This window comes from Odocoileus virginianus, chromosome 20 (assembly GCF_023699985.2).
Source record: "Odocoileus virginianus isolate 20LAN1187 ecotype Illinois chromosome 20, Ovbor_1.2, whole genome shotgun sequence".
Taxonomy (NCBI): domain Eukaryota; kingdom Metazoa; phylum Chordata; class Mammalia; order Artiodactyla; family Cervidae; genus Odocoileus; species Odocoileus virginianus.
The window spans coordinates 10,746,692-10,767,682 of NC_069693.1; the positions used below are offsets into that span (position 1 = coordinate 10,746,692).

The window sequence follows — 20,991 nt, forward strand, 5'->3', positions numbered from 1 at the left end:
AAGGACTTGAGGTGTCTGTAAAAGGTCTGTGGGAGACTGTGAGAAACTGATGGTGACTGAGGGTATTTCTGAGGGACCTGAAGAAGTGAGGGATGGTTGAGAAGCCTAAGAAAGGAATTTCTGGGGACTGAGGGAGTGCTGGGGATTATAGGTAAGGAGAGGGTCTCTGATCATATGAATTAATTGATGGAAGTGTCTTGAGATCTATAAAGAGCTTTTACTTGGTATCAGAGATCCTGGAGGATGTGGAAGGGAGCAGGGGTATGACCTTGCAGAAACTGAATAGATTTAGATGGGCCACTTTAAAGATGAGAGGAGCTGCTGGAGTTTTCAAGACCAGAGGCCACCTGTGACATCCCACTCAGCCAGAATTTGGGGGAAGAAATCTGGTTGGGCTGTGGCCTGACCTGGAGAGGGGTTCTGAGGCTGAGTGCCTTTGACTGCATGTTAGATCCAGTTTAGAGGTGCTTGGAAGGCACTAGAATCAGGTGCTGAGACTACTAGTCAGGGTCCTCCCTCCTACCTCAGTGATGACATCCCCCTTTCTCCATCACACCACCACCAACTTAGCTGCATCTATGTTGCCAGGAGACATGCCTCATCCCTACTTCCAGAAATAGCCCAGTGGCCCCCACCCCAAGGGAGTGACTTACATCACCCAGGAGAGGGAGCAGTTGCCTGCAGGCCTCCACAGGAGCCTCACACTACCCCAGCCCTGGATCCTTTCTTCATTGCCAACGGGCATCATCAGGGACCACCCACTTGGGGCTGACTTGAAATGAGGCTGAAATGAGAGTGGGTAGGAGTTTCCAGTTCCTTCCCCCAGAGTTGCACAGGGTGGGGTTTCATGGTGAAGCCATGCAAGCCCGGAGCCCTCAATTCTCTTAGCAGCTGTGTGGCCTCTGGAAAACTTTCCCTCTCTGGGCCTCAGGCACCTCACCTGCACTGGATGGGTTGTGCTGTCTAAAATAACCTCCAGAAAAAAAAAAAAAAAAAAACTAAAATAAAAGAACCTCCAGCTTGGATACCTCCTCCTGATTCTTTCATCTCTGATTCAAGCTCTCCAACTTGGGCTTCTGGCTTTATGACCTCTCCTGTCAGATCTTAGAAACTTGAGATCCTGGTCTAGATCCAACCATCCTGGCTTTAGGAGAATTGAGTTGTTGAAAGAACAGGTATTTCAGAGACAGACTTCATTAAAGTCCCAGTTGGGCTTAAGGCCTTGGGCAAGTCATTAAAGTGAGCCGCTTGCTCCCACCTTGCTGAATGTTGGAGATAAAGAACTCTAGCTCCTAAGTACCTGGCACACAGTAGGTGAACAGCAACTGCAATTAAGCCAGTCTCTTCTTAATTTACAAGCGGAGTGCTCCCATGGGTTGATGGGAAGATCTCCAAAGTGCCTTGAAAGATCTACATTGCAAGACACTGCAGGCCTGTCACCAAAGGACTCCCAGATAACTCAAGCACCTCTAAGAGCTGACGTGTGAGAGAACACCACAGGTAGTGCAGGAGTGCCAGGACTTCACCAGAGCCTGGAGAAATGAACAGGGATTCACAGAGAAGAGAGGCATTTCAGGAAGAATAAGGGCCATAGCCTGGTGTTCAAGAGCCGAAAAGTGCTCCCAAGAAGAGTGGATCCCCACCAAAGAGGGGGACAGTCAGAGGGCCAGAGAATGCCCGAGACCTTCATCACCAGGCCCAGAGGTTTAGTGCCCCCCAAGGTCAAGAGTTCATTTTCCAGGCCTGGACTTGACCCTCTCAGATGGGGTTAGGCCCTCTGGCCATGGATCCACTCAGGGCCCCGGTCCAAGAACCAAAGGATGTGGCCCTGAAATGGCTGCACGCAACACTCAGATCACTGCATCCAAAGGTCCAAAGTTTTTATTGTTTTGAATACATTCTCCAGCAGCCCCCGACTTCCCTCCCCACCCACCCTCCATCCCCAATACAGAATAAGGCTTGACCACAGACCCCCACCCCAGGGGCCCCAGCTGGGAGGCAGAGGGGGCTTCCAGTTTGGTTTCAGGGCACCCCCTTCCCCACCCGCCTGCCTATGGGGCAAGTCCTAGGAGCAGCTGGGGGGTGAAGGGGTTGGACTGGCACTGGGGTGGGGACCAGGAGAGGGGTAGCAGGCACTTGTAGAGATTTGTGGCCTATGGGCGGCACCCCTCACCCTCCTCTGCCCCCACCCCCCCCAACACGGAATTTTTGGTTCATCATAAAATGTCCCTCCCTCCTCTGCTGCAACCCTGTGGGGCTATGAGAAACCCAGGCACTCACGGCCCCTGGAGGGGCGGGGAAGGCAGGACTGGGGCTGAGGACGCCGGGGATGGATAAGGAGAGGTACAGGAGGCAAAGGACAGGGAGGGAGACAAGGCTTTACTTCCTAAACGATTGTAATAAAAAAAGTTCCTGGGCTTTGAGGCCGGAGCCTCAGTTCAAATATAAATTCCCCAGAATGGAGGTGGCCCCCTTAACTCCCCCCTCCCTCCCACCCCCACCACTTTGCCCGGAGCTTAGAAACCCACAGGGACAGGGGACGGCCCCCCAACCCTGGGCACCCACCCACCCTCACCATTTAAAAAAAAAAAAAGAAATTAAAAGTTTTATACAAAACATGGGGGAGGGGAAAGAGGCGGCGGCGGAGCAAGACTAAAAAGCTGCCCTCACCTCCGGGAAATGGGGGGTTAAGGCAGCAAAAGAGGCATGGGGGGTGGAGGGAACGGGGGTCCCCTGCCCACAGCCCTCAGGAATCTCGATGCTCCAGAGAGAGCTGGGCTGTAGCGTGCTGGAGGTCAGAGCTCACCCGCCTTGGGGTGAGGGGGCCCCCAGCCTCCCCAGGCCCCTCCCCACGCACCTTCTTGTCCTCACCCTCATCCTCAAGGCCCCCAGCAGGGCCCCCACCCCCTTCGAGGCGACAGTCTTCACTCCAGCGGCGTTTAAAGCGCAGCTTGAGAGGCATGCACTGGGCGACCCCGGGCGCCTCGCCCGGATCAGGCTTTGGGGGTGCAGGTGGCACACGAGGTGTCTTGAACACCTCCCCGTCTTCTTCATCCTCGTCGCTGATGTCAGTCACCTCCACCTCCTCCGACTCGCCTTCGGAGATTGGTTCCACCTTGATCTGCGGCGGCGGCGGTGGCGGGGCCAGAGCCCCAGCCCCCTCGGCCAGCCCGCCTGCACCGCCGCTGAGGGCCAGGCCGCCGCCCTTGTCAGCTCCCGTTGGGGCCTTCTCCCCAGCAGCCCGCTGCCGGCGTCCCAGGGGGGGCGGCTGGAGCTTAAACTTGAATGGAGAGGAGGAAGAGGAGGACGAGGCCGAGGAGGGGACCGGTGGGGTCTCAGGGGCCATGGGCGGCAGCGGGCACTTGTCGGGGCGCTGGGGCTGTGGCACCACCAGCCCAGGGTAGTGCAGGAAGGCGCGGGGGCTGAGGTGGTAGTTGTAGACGCTTTGGGTGTGGGCCTGCAGGTACCGTTTCATGTCCTCGGGGCTGAAGGAGAAGTGGGAGCCTCCCCCTGAGCCGCTGGGGCCCCCGCCACCTCCGGGATACATAGGGCTCAGCGTGGGGGACGGGGTGTAGGCCAGGTGGGTCGGGGTCATAGGCAGAGCCGGGGAGAGCTGTGGGGGCAGCAGAGAGCCAGGCCCAGCTAGAGGCGACACGGGGAAAGGACTGAGGGGCTCAGGGCCACCCCGGGGCCGGGGGTAGACACGGAAGACACCAGGGTCGTGGGGCAGGCGGGCCAGCGGGGGCCCACGGAAGGCACCCAGCTCCGGGGGGCCGGGCGGTCGGGCCCGGGGGTCCTCTCCCAGGGGCTCTTCGAGCTCTGACGTGCCATCGCTACAGTCACTGACCGAGCCCCGGCCCAGGCGCCGGGCCACCACAGCTGAGAAGAGGGATGACGATGATGAAGAGCAGGCCGGCGGTGAGCGGGGGTCCTCGGTGGGAGACAGCACCTCGGAGGGCGTCGAGGGAGGAAAGCGGAAGTGGCTGCCGCCTGTCGGCACTGGCGGGGCGCTCTGGGGCACCGCACCCCCTGACAGGAGAGGGAAGACATGATGTCAAGGCCCCTCCCTGCTCTGCTTCACCTGGACTTTCAGGAAGACCCTGCTCTCCCTCTGAGGCCGTATCCACAAGCCCTGGTACTCACCAGCCAAGCCCACGTCGATGAAAGGATAATTAACCAGCACCAGTTTGTTGAAGTTGAACTTGTAGGTGAACCGTTTCCCCTTGGTCTTGTGCAGAATGCGTTTGTTGTAGTAATAGCTGGGGGTACAAAAACACCGTTCATCAGAGGGTCAGTCACAGGGGACCCGAATCTAGAACCCAAACCTTGACCCGTATTAGTGCTGCTCGCTAAGGGTGACTGAAGAACGTGGGCCACACGAGAGGAATCAAGGTCCAGAGAGTGGGGGACCAGTTCTCCCCTTAGTTCTGGGGTCAGACTACAGGCTCCATCCATGACCACATTCTCGCCTCGGTGTGACACGTGGGCTCAGAGGGGTTAGGACTTGGTCCGAGGTCACACAGCTACCATGTGGCACAGCCAGAGTCAAACCCAATGCCTATTCCCACGGGCCAGGGGGCTCCCAACCGGTGTGTGTGGGGGAGCTGTCCACGTCTGCCCTGGGGCCTCTGCCCTCCTCACCGCAGAGCCCGGCTCAGCTTGTCATAGTTCATCTGGGGCTTGCACTTGCGGACCCCCCAGAGCCGAGCCACCTCATCGGGGTCCTTGATGACAAACTCTCCGTAGTCCCCCTGCCAGGCGATGACACCCTGGTACTCCTCCTTCCGCAGCAGCTCCAAGATAAAGTGCCACAGCTGGATCTGCCTGGAGCCGGGGGATGACTCTGGCTTGTAGGCCCAATCCGGGAAGGCAAAGCCTGGGGACGGGAGGCAGGGGAGCGGCCCTGGGTCAGGGCGCCAAGTCCGGGGCCCTGGGGCCCATCCCAGGGTCCACCTCCTAGCCCCGCCCTTACCATGGGGAAACCCGTCTCCCCTCTGCCAAGCCAAGACCTGGTTAGAGGGAGACAGTGTGTGTCTGTGTGTGTGAGGGGGGCTAGACAGGAGCTGGGGGGAGGGGAAGCTGGAGCCTGCTCCAGCGACACCGGGAGAAACAGGAAACCGTCGGCGGCGGGTCCCGGGGCCAGTGCCAGGGGGCCAGGCACCAAGCCAGGCCGGCGGGCAGGGCTGCCAGTGGGGGAGGAGCAGGAAGGGGCACACGTGGCCAGACGGGTTGGGGCTAGCCACCCCCAGCCCACCCTCACTCCCATTCAGGGTCAGTCATTACCACACCCCCTGCCCCCACCACCTCCTCTGTTCCCCTCCTAGGAACATACACTGTTTCCCTCCCAAGATCTACCGGAGCCCTTACTCCCACCCTAGGCCCCCAAGAGAAGGCTTTTTTTTTTTTTCTTAAAAGGACCAGGAGGGGTGGGGTGGCTGGTTGACGATGAGGTCAGCGCTTGCACACACAGAGGCTTCTGTCTTCCCTGGAGAGTGAAACCCAGACTGTCTGAGAGAGCGCCCCCCCATCAAGCCCAGGACCCTCTGTGCTGCACTGCCCTACCCAGACCCGGGCACATGGACCCAACCTGGCTGGAGGGCCTCAACACTGAACAGGCATCGCTCGCTGCAACCCGTTCCCCCTTCTGCCTTCTCATCTTCAGCGTCTTCCCTGCCCACCTACCTACCCGCCCCCAGCATTAACCTTGGGTAGAGGTTGGTGGTGGGCTGGTTGGTCCCTAGAGGGGGTGGGCAGCCTGATGGGGGGGGAGTTAGGGGGGGCTGCGGTTGTTGTCATTTCCCAAACCCCCGGGTAATCAGGGGCCATCAATAATTCAGCACTAGGCAGCCGGTAATGGAGGGGTGGGAGGAGGGAAAAGGGAGGAAGAGAAGAAGCGGGGGGAGGCAGGACAGGAGCCCTGGTGCCACTAGAGGGAGAAGGCCAAGGTGGACAGCTAAGGATGGGCGGGTCCCAAGTCCCAGTCAGGCTGCAAGGGTCAGCCTTCTTCCCATGGTCCTGGCTCAAACCCCAGCTGAAGCAGGTACCAACCCAACCTGAGGCAACATGGAACCTCCCTGAAAGTCCCCACCCAAGTCTGGAATCCAACAGGGGAGCCTTCCCCATGGGGACGCCAGGGATCAGCAGCTCCTGGTGCCAAAGGGACCACTCCCTCTAAATCAGAGTTGACTCTAATCCCTGACCCCTGGCCTTGGGCAGACTGGGATGGCCAGCATTCCCCACCTGGTCCCTGCCCCATTCAGAAATCCCAGCCTCCAGTCAGTCCCTCAGGGCTCCAGGGATATGACCATATGACCTCAGGGTGTCACAGACTCAGGGTCCTGTACCGGCAGTTCCTGCTCCATTCACAAGTGACAGGCCCTGACAGCACCTTCCACAGACCCCAGCATCCACAGCCCCATCCCTCTCTTGAGAATCCAGGTGTTCACCCCTTGATCCTCACCCTGCTAGAGAACCCAGGTCTGACGGTCTTGTTCAGGGCCCAGAGGCTCTTGGGAACCCAAGAGACCGCCCGCTTCATGTATCCACCAACCTTCTCCAAAAAACTCCTGTCTCCCTTCATGGCACCAAGCTTTACACCCCCGCCCCCACCCCCAACAAGCCCCAATTTGGCTCTTGGACTCGGGGTGGGGGCCGAAGCCCCTGAGACATCAGTCTAGGGTTGGGAGGGTGTACTGATTTCCACCCTCCCCCCAAAATTAAAGCCACCCTTCCCAGCCCACCCGCCCCAGCCTCCTTGTCCCGGTAACCAGGCAACGTGTGTGCAGCGACAGTCCTGGGAGCGGGGGAGCAGGAGGCTAAAAATAAACTTTGCAGAAGAGAAGGAGTGAGAGAGACTACATGCAACACAAAGGGAACTCAGAAGGGAGGTGGGGGGCTCTGGAAAGGCCTCAAGCTGCATTCCGGGGGCTGACCCAGGCCCCCTTAGTTAAGCCCCCTCCCTGAACAACCTCGCTCCTGGGCCAGAACTCTGGCTCCCACTCATGGCAGCGACCCTCCCCATTCCCAGGCCAACCCCAAAGCCAGCTTTCCTCATCGGACACGGCATACATGAGGGCCTGTTCCCAGCTTTGGGGGGAGAAGGAAGATGGGGGGTGACGTCAGGGTGTCTCAATGGGGCTCTGTTCCCCAGGCTCTGGAGCCAGGAGCCAGGCACGGGCAAGGGGAGCATGTGTGAGTGTGTGTTGTGTATGAGTCCACGTGCTTAAAACAGGGAACCACCCGGCCTACACCAAGAAAGCCTGGGGATGCAGGACCTCTGGAGCACAGGGGCGGTGGGGGGTGGGGGGGGACAGTGAGGCAGAGACAGAGCAGCGGACACTGAGAGAAGAGCTGAGGACGTTGGCAGACAGGGTGGAGAAGAGGCAGCAGACGGGAAGGGCTGGGATGGCGGGGTCCCAGAAGACACACCTGGATCCCACATAGGCGGGGTAGGGAATCTCCCAGACAGACTGTGGAAACCTGCGGGGGGGGGGGGGGGGGCAGAATTCTCGGGTACCCCTCAAATTCACCTTAACTGCCCAAACTTTTTTCGAAAGGACTATGGGGGTCGGAAGGGAGGGGCAGTGGTAGAGGAAGAACACGCCGGCCTCCTGGGGGGCCCCACCACCTCCCCCACTCCAGGCAGCCCTCGGTGGCGCCAGGGCCGGGAAGAAAACAGGAAGTGGGAAACAGCCGCGGCAGAGGAGAGAGGGGCCGGGATGGAGGATCGGATGGAGGGGCGCGCAGCGGCCAGCCAGGAGTCAGATGGACCCATGGACCCATCGGGAGGCCAGAAAAGGCTCCCGCCCCTTCCCCCAGCCAGAGAACCCACACACGGCGCGGCCCCAAGACTGGGATAGGGGAGCGGCCCAGCCGGTCCCACCAGGCGAAGGCCCGTAGCAGGGAGCGAAGATGAGGCGGGGTTGTCTGGGTCCCTCGGCCCCCTCCTCCGGCGAGGGGAGGCTCCGGCTGCCCCCGAGGCCCAGCGGCCCTGGAGCCTTTGGGAGCCAGAGAGTATGTGGGACGCACGTGACTGACCCTACTGCACTCCGAGCCCCTGCCTACACCCAGCCCCCTCCTCGGCCCCCAATCCCCAGGCGCCGGAGCCCGGCTCGGAGCCCTTTAAGAGCCGCCCCCACCCGCCCAGCGAGGGGGGGCGGGGTGGGTGGGCCGGTCGGGGCACACACCCGCACACAGGAGCCCTAGCCGCGGCCGCCGCCGGGGGAAGGAAACAAGTTTGAACAGCGGCGCCCGGCCCCCTTCCCCCTCCCCCGTCCCCGCCCCGGGCCGGATTCCGACGGGGTAGACGGGCAGGGGGCGGCTGGGACCCCTCCCCCAGCGCGCCCGGGCGCAAAGTCCAGCCTGCGAGAGCCCGGGGGCGGCGGGGGAGGGGAAGGGGGAAAGTCCGAGTGGGGGGGGGGGGGGGTTAATCCTGCTGCCCCCCGCCCGCCGACCGAGGGAGGGGGAGGGGAACCTTGGTCCCTTAAGGAGGAGCAAGTTGGCGGGGAAGAGGGGGGCGGAGGGAAGAGACGGCCGGTTGAAAGAGAAGGGCTGGATGAGGGAGGGGGGGCGAGGGGGGGAGCCTCCGCGTCCCCCCCACCTTCCCCACCCTCCTCAACCCCAGGTCCCCGGCGGCGAGGGAGGAGGGTTCCCAGGTCTCTCCGGAGCGACCTTAAAGCCGCGCGTTCTAAGGTCGGAAACAAAAAGTTCCTTTTTCGAACGTTCGGGCTGCGCTTTGGAACTTTGCGACTCGGCGCGGGCGGGGGAGCGAGGAGCCGGCGGAGACGGGCGGGGGAGGGGCGGTGCAGCCTGGACCCCGAGTCCCGGGCTCCCCACTCACGCCCTCCTCCTCGAGGCCATCCCGTATCCCCCTCTAAGCCGGTGCGGGGCACGCATCGCGGTGAAGGTCACGGGCCGGACCGTGCAGCGCCGAACCGGGAATAGCGGGCCCTGTGGACAGCGCCCCCCCCACACACACCCCGCACACGTCCCGGCCCCCAGAGTGCAACGTGACAGAGCGGCTGGGAGGAACCCAGCCACCCCCGTGATCCCGGGTGTCAGGGAGAGCCCAGGTTTTGAGGTCCAGGCAAGGAAAGAACCAGGATTCGCAGCACCCAACCACTGCGTCCAGAACCAGGAATTGGGGGCCCGGTGCACACCCCCGCTCGCACCGCAAGAAGCAACAGGTCTCGAGTGCTTGGGGGTCCCCCGCAACTGGGGATCACTCGGGCTCCCCCAGAACCCTTCAGCCCCCCAAAGTTTCTCCGCCTGGTTTCCCGGGGCAACAAGTCTCCCCCACACGTGCTGCCCCCGCCCCCACCTGTGTCCGCCGGGGTCTTCATGCTGGGGGGCCCGGGGCGAGGCGCCCCGACTCCGGGCCGCAGCTCCCGGCGCCCGCGCTGCCCCGTCCCGTCCCGAGCACGTCGGGCCGCCCTCGCCGATTCACCCGGCCTCGCCTCTCAGAGCCTCTCCCCTCCCCGCCGCCGCCTCCCGGGTTAATATCGCACTCCGGGGCCGGGACGCCCACGCCCCCCGGCCGGCGACGTCACCGCCGCGTCGCCATGGAGACACTGTGCCCGCCCCCTCCCCGCGCACTCACACAGACACACACAGGCACACATACATACACACGCGCGCGCGCACACACACACATACACACACACACACACACACACGCCGGCGCGCAGCCACTGAGGACCGGCCGGCTCTAGGCTTAAAGGGGCCGCGCGACGGGGGAGGAGAGAAGGAGGGGCTGGGATAGGATGGGGTCCTGGGGGTCATGACCTTTCTCTGAGGCGCCAAGTCTGAAGATAACTTTAAGTCCTCAGGATCCGCGACCTGCCGCCCCTCCTCCTCCTCTCCTGCCCACTGCGGGGTCCACATTTTCTTTGGAAACCTGTAAGAGGGGTTTGGGGGTACCTTATGCTAAGTGTCAGAAACTTTTGTGAGGACTATGGACCTTTTCGGAAGAGGCAGAACTTTCTCTGCGGGGGGTGAGGGGGGGTCGGGTCAAGACCTGAGAGGATGATCCAGACCACAACATTTCCCAGGCTGACCTTACCATGTGCCCCCCCCCAATCCTGAGCCTGACTGGGGGCAGCTGTCCAGGGGCGGGGTGGAATGGGTGGGAAGCATTTCCCAGCGTCGGAAATGGGGAGGCGGATGCCTCCTCCGCTCCTCCAGGGATAGGGTCTTGGCCTTCCAGATAGCCCCAGTCCCATCTGGGGAGGAAGTGACCAGAGAGAAAGCACGCAAGAGCCGCCCCCCCCATCCCCAGACTGCAGCTGTCTTGGGAACACGGCTGGCGCCGGAGGTACCCCCACTTCCACCTCCAGGGCAGGGGGGTTCCGGGGGTGGAGCCAGGATGCGAGGGGGTGACCAAAGTCTGAACAAATGTGTTCCCACGGGACACTAGGGGGTCGCCAGGAGAGAGGAAGGCAGGGCTTAAGGATGAAAGCCAGTGCGTAGGGATGTGTTAAGTCTGTTCTCTGCAGCTGGGAGGAATGGATGGAGCCTGAGGCTTCGGGAAACAGGAAATCAGCAATGATCAGATGGCCAACAGCAGAGGGCAAATAGCAGTTACATTCACAGGCTGATCCTGGAAACAATCTCAGAGAAGACTCTGAGGTACCAAAGGAGAGGAAGGGGGGTGGGGAGGAGATGCTCAGAGAGAGTGAAACCAAAAAGATAGGGAGCAGTGAACAGGCTACAGAGAGGGAAGTCCTGAAGGGTTAGGCTCTGGGTGCTTAGGGCTTCAAGCCCACCCTCTGTTGGTGGGTTCCTAGAGGCCTTAGGGCAGTCCCTAAGCAGTGCCTCAGAGGTCTCAGGCCTCTTCCTTGGGGAGACCAAGGCCTCCCAGGAAGCATCACCCCCTTGGGGAATTATGTAACCTTGCCTACGGACAGTGCAGCTCCCCCACGGATATTGTAACCCTCTGGGAGCAGTGTGGTCCAGCAATAATAACCATCATCATTGTTATCATAACAGCTCCCGAATTGCTAGTGCTCATGATGTGCCAGGCGCTGGGCCAAGCATTGTCTGGACATCTTCTCATTGAAGCCTCACAAAACCCCAAAGAAGGGAATTCCTATTGTTATCCCCATTTACAGATTAATAAAGCAAGGCTCAATAACTGTCAGAAACAGGGTTCAAATCCAGTCTATCCAATTCAAAATCACCACCCTTAACCAGTATAGTTTATTATGTCTTTTACTGCCCCACCCCTCAGAAAAAGATGATGCCAAGTTTAAAATAGATCCATACTACAACCTCAGTGACCTCTATACTGCCACCAGAAGACAGAGACCAGGGTGGCAACCCAAACTGCAATTTTCTGTATGTGAGTGAGATTGTATAGAGCAAGTGAATTGATCTTTTTAAGCCTCAGCTTCATCATCTGTAAAATGGGGATATTAATGATTAGGTTGTTATGAGAAATCAGAGATTTGAGATAAGTAGGCAATAAATACTGGTGATCATTAGCAGAAGTGATCAGCATAACCTGTGGACAATGTAAGCCTAGAGATTCCAACTGTAGGCAGCAAACATGCAAGCATGGACAGTGAAAAATTGCCTGTTAATGGCAGAATTCTACCCTGACTCAGCTGGATAATTCAATCCCACAGTTTCTGTGAAACACAGTCATGGATGGTGGGCGTGCCTCAGGGGAGACTTTCAACCATCCACAGAGAATGGGAACCGCTGGTGAAAATGATGTGTCCACAGATATTATAACATGACTGCACCATGGAAGTGTGGACCGTGTTGGATAGTTCAGTTGCCTTGTGAACACTGGAAACCACCCCCAGGAATGGTGAACCCCAAAATGACTGTGTAAAACACCCAGAGGTTGTGAACTTGTGATGAGAACTCTCACCACTGGTCAATCCTTGAAGACATACTATGCAACCAAGACCATGTGAACTCCAGTGGGCAAGAATCCAACCCGCCCCCACTCTCCCCAGAAAGCCTTCACAAATGCTCCTGAGGCTGGTAAAAAGCACAGCCTCTCCCAGACCTCAGAGGTGCCTGGGATGAACAGTGTAACACTCCGTGGAGAAAACACCTCTGTCTGGACAGTGAGGAGAGCCCCCCCTCATTGCCATGGACTTAGTTGTTCTTGTTCCAGTTTACTGTCCTGACACAGATAAAACAATTATCCTGTTGTTGTCAGGCAAAGGCATGGACAGAACCTACCCCTATAGAAGTCACAACTCTTCACAGAGTCATGCCTAGAAAGGAAACCGTGTGGATGGTAAAAATCATAATCATCACCCGCCCATCACCTATATGAACAGCGATGAACCACTACTACTCTATGAACACTGTCGTTCCCTTAGAAATAGTGGGATTCACCCACACTGTTTAGAGCAGCGGTCCCCAACCTTTTTGGCACCAGGGACGGGTTTCATGGAAGACAATTTTTTTCCATGGATGGGGGTGAGGGGGGTGGTTTCAGAATGATTCAAGCGCATTACATGGAGAAGGAATGGCAACCCACTCCAGTATTCTTGCCTGGAAAAGTCCATGGACAGAGGAGCCTGGCGGGCTGCAGTCCATGGGGGTACATGACTGAGCATGTGTGCACGAGGGTGGAGGGAGATGGGTTGGTAGCAATAAACTGATAGAACTAAAAAAATAAAAAGTGCATTACATTTATTGGGCACTTTATTTCTGTGATTATTACATCAGCTCCCAGATCATCAGGCATTAGACAGATCCCAGAGGTAGGAGACCCCTGATTTAGACAGTGAAGCCACCTAAACTGTGTAACCATTGACAAACAGAAAATGTAACCCCGTTAGATTATCACCCTTGCTGGTCTCTCTGATTTGAAATGCTGAAGGACTCAAGGACTCAGTCCTAGGTCCTCTTCTCTTCTCCATCTACACACATTCCTTTGACAATCTCCACCAGGCCCATGGTCTTATACACCATATACTATGCTGATTACACCCAAATTTCTGTCTCCATCTCAGGACTCTACCCCAAACTCCAATCTCACACACTGAACCACCTCACCGGTGTCTCCATTTAGATTTCTCAAGTTTTCCAAGTCTCTTAGAGTGCTCCCAAAGTGACCCTGCCCCCAGTCTTCCCCGTCTCTGGAAATTGCAGCTCCATTTTCCTGGTTGCACAGGTAGAATACCTCGGATCATCGTTGACTCCTTTCTCTTCTCTGACATCCAGTCTGAAGGGAACTCCTCCCATCAGGTCTTCCTTCAGCTTTTTCAGACTCAGTCCCCCTCCCCCCACACACATCCCCCACCATCGCCCTTGTCTGGTGCCTCCTCACTGGCCTCCCTGCTGCCTCATCCCCATAGTCTGTGCTCCACCGGCTTGGAAGTGCTCCAGTCAACCAAATGACACCCCTTCACTGCCCCAAACCCTCCATCAGCCCCTCCACTCCCTGGGAGGCTTTAACAACTCCTTGCCTGCGATGCCCTTTTTCCTTCCTGACCTCACTTCCCACCTTCCCCCCTTCATTTTTCCTCCAAGTGCACTCCAGCCTCTTTGCTATTTCTTGAATTTGCCAGGCATATTCCTCCCTCAGGGATTTTGCCCATGCTGTTCTATCTGCCTTGAAGGCTTTTCCACCAGAAGTCTGCATAGCTCTGTCCCTCATTCCCTTCAGGTTTCTATGACAAAACCACCTTCTCAAGAGTTCCCTGGTGGTCCAGTGTTTAGGACTCTGAGCTTTCAACGCTGAGGGCGAGTCAGGGAACTAGGATCCTGCAAGTCATGCAGCATGGCCAAAAATTTTAAAATAAAACTAAAAATATTAAAAAACAAACACCATCTTCCCAGTACTATGCCTGACCACTATGTAGATATAGATGTATAATTACCTGTCTGTGTGTACTCAGTTGTGTCCCACTTTGTGACCCCAGGGACTGGCCCACTGGGCTTCTCTGTCCATGGGATTTTTCCAGGCAAGAATACTGAAGTGGGTTGCTACTTCCTACTCCAGAGGATCTTCCTGACCCAAGGATTGAATCTGCGCCTCTTGCATCTCCTGCATTGGCAGACAGATTCTTTACCACTAGCGCCACCTGGGAAGCCCAGATATATACCTATATGTATATCTATATACTTTGGCCACACTGTGTGGCATGCAAGATCCCAGTTCTCCCACAAGGGATTGAACCCACTCCCCCTGCAGTGGAAGCATGGATTCTCAACCACTAGACTTCCAGGGAAGTCCCTGACCACTATTATATTGGAAGCCCCTTTCTAGATCCTGTGGATTCCTTTTATATTTTTGCTGTGCCATCCAGCATGTGAGATCTTATTTCCCCGACCAGGGATCAACGCACACACCCCCCTGTATGGGAAGCACGAAATCTTAACCCAGTGCCTAGAACAGGGTCAGTCATAGAGCTGTTATTAAGTCGCCAAGTCATGTCTAACTCTTTGCGACCTCATAGACTATAGCAGATCAGGCTCCTCTGTCCTCCACCGTGTCCTGGAGTTTGCTCAAATTAATGTCCATTGAGTTGGTGATGCTGTCTAATCATCTCATCCTCTGCTGTCCCCTTCTCCTCCTGCCTTCAATATTTCCCAGCATCAGGGTCTTTTCCAATGAGTCAGCTCTTCGCATCAGCTGGCCAAAGTGTTACAGCTCCAGCTTCAGCATCAATCCTTCCAATGAATATTCAGAGTTGATTTCCTTTAGAAAGGACTGGTTTGATCTAGCTGTCCAAGGGACTCTCAGGAGTCTTCTCCAACACCACAATTCAAAAGCATCAAATCTTTGGCACTCAGCCTTCTTTATGATCCAACGCTCACATCTGTACATGACTACTGGAAAAACCATAGCTTTAACTATACAGACCTTTGTCGGCAAAGTGATGTCTCTGCTTTTTAACACACTGTCTTGGCTTGTCATAGCTTTCCTTCCAAGGAGCAAGCATCTGTTAATTTCATGGCTGTGGTCACTGTTAAAGAGTAGGCTGTAGCCATAGATGGCGTAGGCTGTAGTCATAGAGTAGGCTGGTAATATGTACTTGCTGAAGTGAATTGAGTTTGAAAACAGCTGGATAAGGTGACAGTCAGAACCCATACAGAGTGTCTGTGACGGATGTAAAACCCATATACAGTATGACTCTTGCGTGGACAGTATAGAGCCCCAATAAACATTGTAATGCTCAAACACAGTATGATTTCCAGTTTAAACAGCATGGCCCTTATTAGCCTTGTCCAGATATGCTCACCTTCATAAAGTGATCTGAGCACCATTCAAACTTTGTAAACCGGGTGGACCCATATAGCAGGGCAACCCACGTAAATGGTATAAACCCCACAGAGACAGTATAACCCTCATAAACAGTATGAACCCCACACAGATGGTGAGAAAGCAAATAAACCAGGTGCACTCCGTACAAATGACTTGTTCCCTCTTCAGTGTGCTCTGCCACAGAGGCAGCATAACTTGCTTAACATTGTGTGAATTCCTCTAGCAGTCGGGTCAGTTCCCAGCCCGGGGTAAACCTCACATCTATGGTGCAGGTAAGCATGTAAACTGGGTCACCTCAAGCAGCAGTGGGAGTCTTCACGTGAACAGCGTGGCCCCATAATATGTGTAACCTACCATACTACATAGCAGTGTAACCTACCACGTGTCCCCACATAGACAATGCCATGGCTCAGGCGAACCACTCTGTGGACAGTGTAGCCTCAACCCTGGTAGCTCAGATGGTAAAGAATGTGCCTGTAACGCAGGAGACCCGGGTTCAATCCCTGGGTCGGGAAGATCCCCTGGAAAAGGGAATGGCTGCCCATTTTAGTATTCTTGCCTGAAAAAATCCCAAGGACAGAGGAGCCTGGCAGGTGGCAAAGAGTCAGACATGACTGAGTGACTGACACACACAACCAATATGTGCAGTAAACCAATGTCACTATCAGGTTTTTAAAACATATTTATGTAAAAAAAAATAAATAACATATTTATGTATTTGGCTCTGCGGGGTCTTAGTTGTAGCATGTGGAATCTTTGATTTTCATTGAGGTATGTGAGATTTTTAGTCGCAGCATGCAGGATCTAGTTCCCCGGCCAGGGATTGAATATGGTCCCCTGCATTGGGAGCACTAAATCTTAGCCACTGAACCACCAGGGAAGTCCCATCACTGTCGGTCTTACCAAATCATGGATAATGTAACCCTTTCCCAGAGACAGGTAGAAACTCCCTATTCCATTCAAACACTCTGGGCTCAAATAGAGGTGGCCAAATACATCTGGCAAATAAAATATAAGACATATGGATAGAGTGGGGCTTCCACAAAAGCTGTTAAAAGACTCAGTGTCAACCCCCTATGTCCCATATCCCTGCTTGGAACTCAGAGCCAATGGCAAGAGCTTCAGCAGCCACTGAGGTAAGAAGAACTAAGTGTGACTGAACAGACAACAAGGTGATTCAATCTCTTCAGAGGGAAGAGAAAAACACCTCTCTATTTTGTGTGAGCCACTGTTGTTTGGATGTCTATTGCTTGTGTCTGAACTTAAATCTAACTGATAATAGTTCTTTAAAAAAGTTCAATAAAGTTGAAAGACTATTAACATTTAAAAACCCCTCTGGGCTTTTGTAATTTTCATGCATGTGCACATGTGTTCAGTTGCTCGGTTGTGTCTGACTCGTTGTGACTCCAGTGGACTATAGCTGCCAGGTTCCTCTGTCCGTGGGATTCTCCAGGCAAGGATATTGGAGTTGCCATTTCCTCTTCCAGGGGATCTTCCCAACCTAGGGATCAAACCCATGTCTCTTGTGTCTCCTGCATTAGCAGGTGGAGTCTTTACACCTGTGCCCCCTTGGAAGCTCTTGTAATTTTCATACAATTTCACATATCCTCCCAAGCCTGAAAGTCTTAACTCTCTAATAAAATTTGCCCAACTCCCCTTCAACACAAGGTGTTATGACTTGTGTTGACAGTATGACTCCCTAAGGTGTGGTGTAACTCATCACCGAGAATAGGCCCCAAATAAAGGCCAAGAAATGATGAATTCTTTTTAAAAAAATTTATTTCGCTGCACCAGTCTTAGTTGCAGCATGTGGGATCTTTTTTTAGTTATGGCATGTGGAATCTTTAGTTGCAGGATGCACATGTGGGATCTAGTTCCCTGATCAGGGATTGAACCCTGGGCCCCCTGCATTGGGAGCATGGAGTCTTAGCCACTGAACCACCAGGGAAGTCCCCAGTGAATTCCTGAAAAGCCGGGATTCCCAGGGTCTAGTGCAGCACAGAGCACATAAAAATCACCGCTCCCATTTACTGAGCACTTACTATACGCAAGGCCCTAGACTCACCATCTCATTTCATCCTCAGCTCAACTCAATGAGATAGATACTTGAATGATTCCCATTTTTTCACATTAAGAGAGTGAGACTTGAGAGAGGTTCCAGGCCCAAGGCTACACAGCTAAAAATCGTTACAAAGGGACCTCAAGCACTAGACCATAATGCCTCCTGATGGATTGATAAATGCCCCACAGATATGCTGCACTCCGGAATTCTTTCAAAAAGCACTACCACAGCACCACCACAACACGTACAAACTATGGACAAGGTTACCAGTAAGGTTGTGACAGCATAAAATCTTCAGGTAGTGATAAATTCCTTCTGAATAATAATAATCACCACAGTAGTTAACATGATTAAAATTAATTAATTAATGTCTGGTTGGGCTGGGTCTTCATTGCTGTGCACAGGCTTTCTTCAGTTGCTGTGAGCAGGGCCCACTCTTCCATGTGAAGTATAGGCTTCTCATTGTGGTGGCTTCTCTTGCGGCGTTGGAGCACAGGTTCTAAGCCCACGGGCTTCAGGAGATGCAGCACATGGTTCAGTAGCTGTGGCACCCCACAGCCTGCGGAATCTTCCAACATATGAAATCTTCCCGGACCAGGGATTGATTCCACATCCCCTGTATTGGCAGGTGGATTCTCAGCCACTGCACCACCAGGGAAGTCCAATACTTGACATTTCTGAGGATTTACCCTCAAAAGACACGAGGAGACAAAAAAATGCTTTGCACATCCCCCCCCCCCCCTTTTTAAATACTTATTTGGCTGCACTAGGTTTTAGTTTCAGCTTTGCACATCTGAATTCTTTACATTTTCGTAACAACCCTATGCCATAGGATTGAAAAAAAAAAAAAAATCCCGTTACAGATGTAGACAGTGAGGCACAAAGGGATTCATGACTTGCCCAAGGTCATACAGCTGGGAAGAAGCCCAGCTCGGTTCCACCCTGAGCAACCTGGCTAAGCCTGTGTTATCCCACTTACTGTAGCACCACTCCCCCCAGCTCCACATGACAGTGGAATTTTGATGAACTGTGTAACTAAGTTAACTACATTTTCTGTAATTCTTCTGGGGACATTTGAAATAGGCCTTGGACTGTGTGAACTGCCACAGACAGGTCTCCTCTATGCGTGGTGTAACTAGAATAAGCAGTGGGGGTTCCTCTGTGGACATTAAAAACACACCACATTCGGAGACCATCTTGCACAGACAGTTGATGTTGTTATGTAGATGCTGAGTCCTTTCCAACTCTTTGTGGCCCCATGGACTGTAGCCCACCAGGCTCCTCCATCCATGGAATTTTCCCAGCAAGAATACTGGAGTGGATTGTCATTTTCTTCTTCTTTCCAGGGGATCTTCCTGACCCAGGGATGGAACATACATCTCCTGCAAGTGGGTTCTTCACCATTGAGCCACCTGGGAAGCCTGGGCAGGAGAGAACCCCTGTCACTGTAGCATTGTGCTCCCTAGGCAGGGTGAATTTCTTTGTGGAGACTGCATATCTCATTGAGTCTAATTCTCCCTTATGCCTGATGCAAACTGACTGTGGAGCATGAAAGACCGTCCCAATCAATGGAAATCCTCTCCTCCCCAACACCACATAAGCTCCCATGGGCTATGTGAACTTTGGCCCAATATGCACCTCCCCATGGACAGTATACTTAATCTCTTTCATATCTGTGACAAAGTTAACACAGACAGTGAACATCAGTAAGCATGGGGAACTTTCTGTGGCTGCTGTGAACCCTTGTGGGACAGCATGAACCATTTTCCAAGGGTCTACCTAAATGGGCTGTGGGAACTCTCTGATGAATATAAACTTTCTTCAGACCCACCCATACTCAGATATGTAGGTGACACCACCCTTCTGGCAGAAAGTGAAGAAGAACTAAAGAGCCTCTTGATGAAAGTGAAAGAGGAGAATGAAAGAGTTGGCTTAAAGCTCAACATTCAGAAAACTAAGATCATGGCATCTGGTCCCATCACTTCATGACAAATAGATGGGGAAACAGTGGAAACAGTGGCTGACTTTATTTTTTGGGCTCCAAAATCACTGCAGATGGTGATTTCAGCCATGAAATTAAAAGATGTTTACTCCTTGGATAAAAGTTATGACCAACCTAGACAGCATATTAAAAAACAGAGACATTACTTTGTCAACAAAGGTCCACCTAGTCAAGGCTATGGTTTTTCCAGTGGTCATGTATGGATGTGAGAGTTGGACTAGAAAGAAAGCTGAGCACCGAAGAATTGATGCTTTTGAACTGTGGTGTTGGATAAGATTCTTGAGAGTCCCTTGGACTGCAAAGAGATCCAACCAGTCCATCCTAAAGGAGATCAGTCTTGGGTGTTCATTGCAAGGACTGATGTTGAAGCTGAAACTCCAATACTTTGTGGCCACCTCATGCAAAGAGCTGACTCATTGGAAAAGACCCTGATGCTGGGAAAGATTGAGGGCAGGAGGAGAAGGGGACGACAGAGGATGAGATGGTTGGATGGCCTCACTGACTCAATGGACATGAATTTGGGTGGACTCCGGGAGTTGGTGATGGACAGGGAGGCCTGGTGTGCTGTGGTTCATGGGGTCGCAAAGAGTCGGACACAACTGAGCTATTGAATTGAACTAATGTCTACCCTATGGGCACAGTATAAACAGCTCTGTAAAATTTCCCTCAACTCAGGGCCCACTCAATATGGGCCTACTCAGTATGGGCCCACTTAATATGGAATGCAAACTCTCTTTTAGAATGCTATTAAAATTGCAGTAATAATATGACAGTATAAAGTAGTATAATTCATAATATAATGTGCTCAGTTGCTAAGCTGCCTCTGACTCCTTGCGGCCCCATGGACTGTAGCCCACCAGGCTCCTCTGTTCGTGGGATATTCCAAGAATACTGGAGTGGATTGCCATTCCCTTCTCCAGGGGAATCTTCCTGACCCACGGACTGAACTCATATCTCCTGCATTGGCAGGTGGATCCTTTACCAGTGAGCCACCTGGGAAGCCCTGTAATATAATAGCATAAGAAATAGTATAAGATTCTTTCCCAGTGTGAACTTCTTGCAGACACTGCCACTCTCAAGGCAAATCTGTGGACAGTTGATAATGTGAACCTCATGGATAATGTCAATCCCCTTCATACTCAGTGAATCCCATTGGACAACTGCGATTTCCTTATAGCTCAAAGTGAACTGACCATGTCACAATATACTCTCTCACTTGCAGTGTGAATGTTACAGGCATATGGCCCTGCAATAGTCTGGGTGTATTATCTTCACACCTGGTGTGAATCCCGTATCTGGGCAGCAGGAATCTACCACCAACAGGGCATATCCCTCTCTTCCCAACCCCAGTGTGATGCGCTCCCCGCCACCAGGTGTGAACACCTACAAAGTGTAAGCTCTTCACGGAATGCAGTGTGATGCTCCATGAAGTGCTGTATTTCCCCATCTCAAGCCTTCCTCTCACCCCATGCCCAGGGGGGGCTATCAGAAAACTAAGCCGCCCTAAATGTCAAAGTCTTGGGGAAGGTGGCCTGTCCCCAGGGTCACCAAGCCCCAGGCCACGCGCGGAGACAACTCCGCAGCGCGCGCTACCATACAAGTGCTAGTTCTCTACCCTCCCGATGGCAACAGGGCTTTCCGCGGGGCCGCGCCAGACTTTCTGAGACTGTTGATTGGTTGTAGTTGCGGCTA

At 54.2% G+C, this 20,991-nt stretch overlaps 1 protein-coding gene and 1 long non-coding RNA gene across 3 annotated transcripts; one reads left to right on the forward strand and one right to left on the reverse strand.

Annotated features, from left to right (window-relative positions):
- Positions 1-1,855: 1,855 nt before the first annotated feature.
- ERF (ETS2 repressor factor) lies at positions 1,856-9,504 on the reverse strand. Of its 2 annotated transcripts, none has more exons than XM_020871154.2 (4): positions 9,320-9,504; positions 4,642-4,876; positions 4,144-4,259; positions 1,856-4,029 (listed from the first exon to the last, which is right to left on the reverse strand). In XM_020871154.2, exons 1-4 carry the CDS (start codon positions 9,339-9,341, stop codon positions 2,747-2,749), a joined length of 1,656 nt encoding a protein of 551 aa, XP_020726813.2. In that variant the 5' UTR covers positions 9,342-9,504; the 3' UTR covers positions 1,856-2,746. The 2 variants fall into 2 exon arrangements, with proteins under 2 accessions (XP_020726813.2, XP_070306902.1); XM_070450801.1 differs by lacking the exon at positions 9,320-9,504 and adding an exon at positions 6,461-7,420 and having other exon boundaries at positions 4,713-4,876.
- LOC139029857 (uncharacterized) lies at positions 7,335-12,657 on the forward strand. Its single transcript, XR_011482100.1, has 2 exons — positions 7,335-7,448; positions 11,625-12,657. It is a non-coding gene; the product is annotated as an uncharacterized lncRNA (long non-coding RNA).
- The last annotated feature ends 8,334 nt before the right edge of the window (positions 12,658-20,991 follow it).

What these genes read in the sequence shown, in the direction of transcription:
- ERF (XM_070450801.1), bottom strand. Translation starts at nt 6,580, where the DNA reads ATGAAGGGAGACAGGAGTTTTTTGGAGAAGGTTGGTGGATACATGAAG. An exon ending in GACCTGGGTTCTCTAGCAGG is followed by an intron (nt 4,877 to 6,460) that starts GTGAGGATCAAG and finishes TCCCGTCCCCAG; the next exon opens with GCTTTGCCTTCCCGGATTGG. An exon ending in CATCGACGTGGGCTTGGCTG is followed by an intron (nt 4,030 to 4,143) that starts GTGAGTACCAGG and finishes CTCTCCTGTCAG; the next exon opens with GGGGTGCGGTGCCCCAGAGC.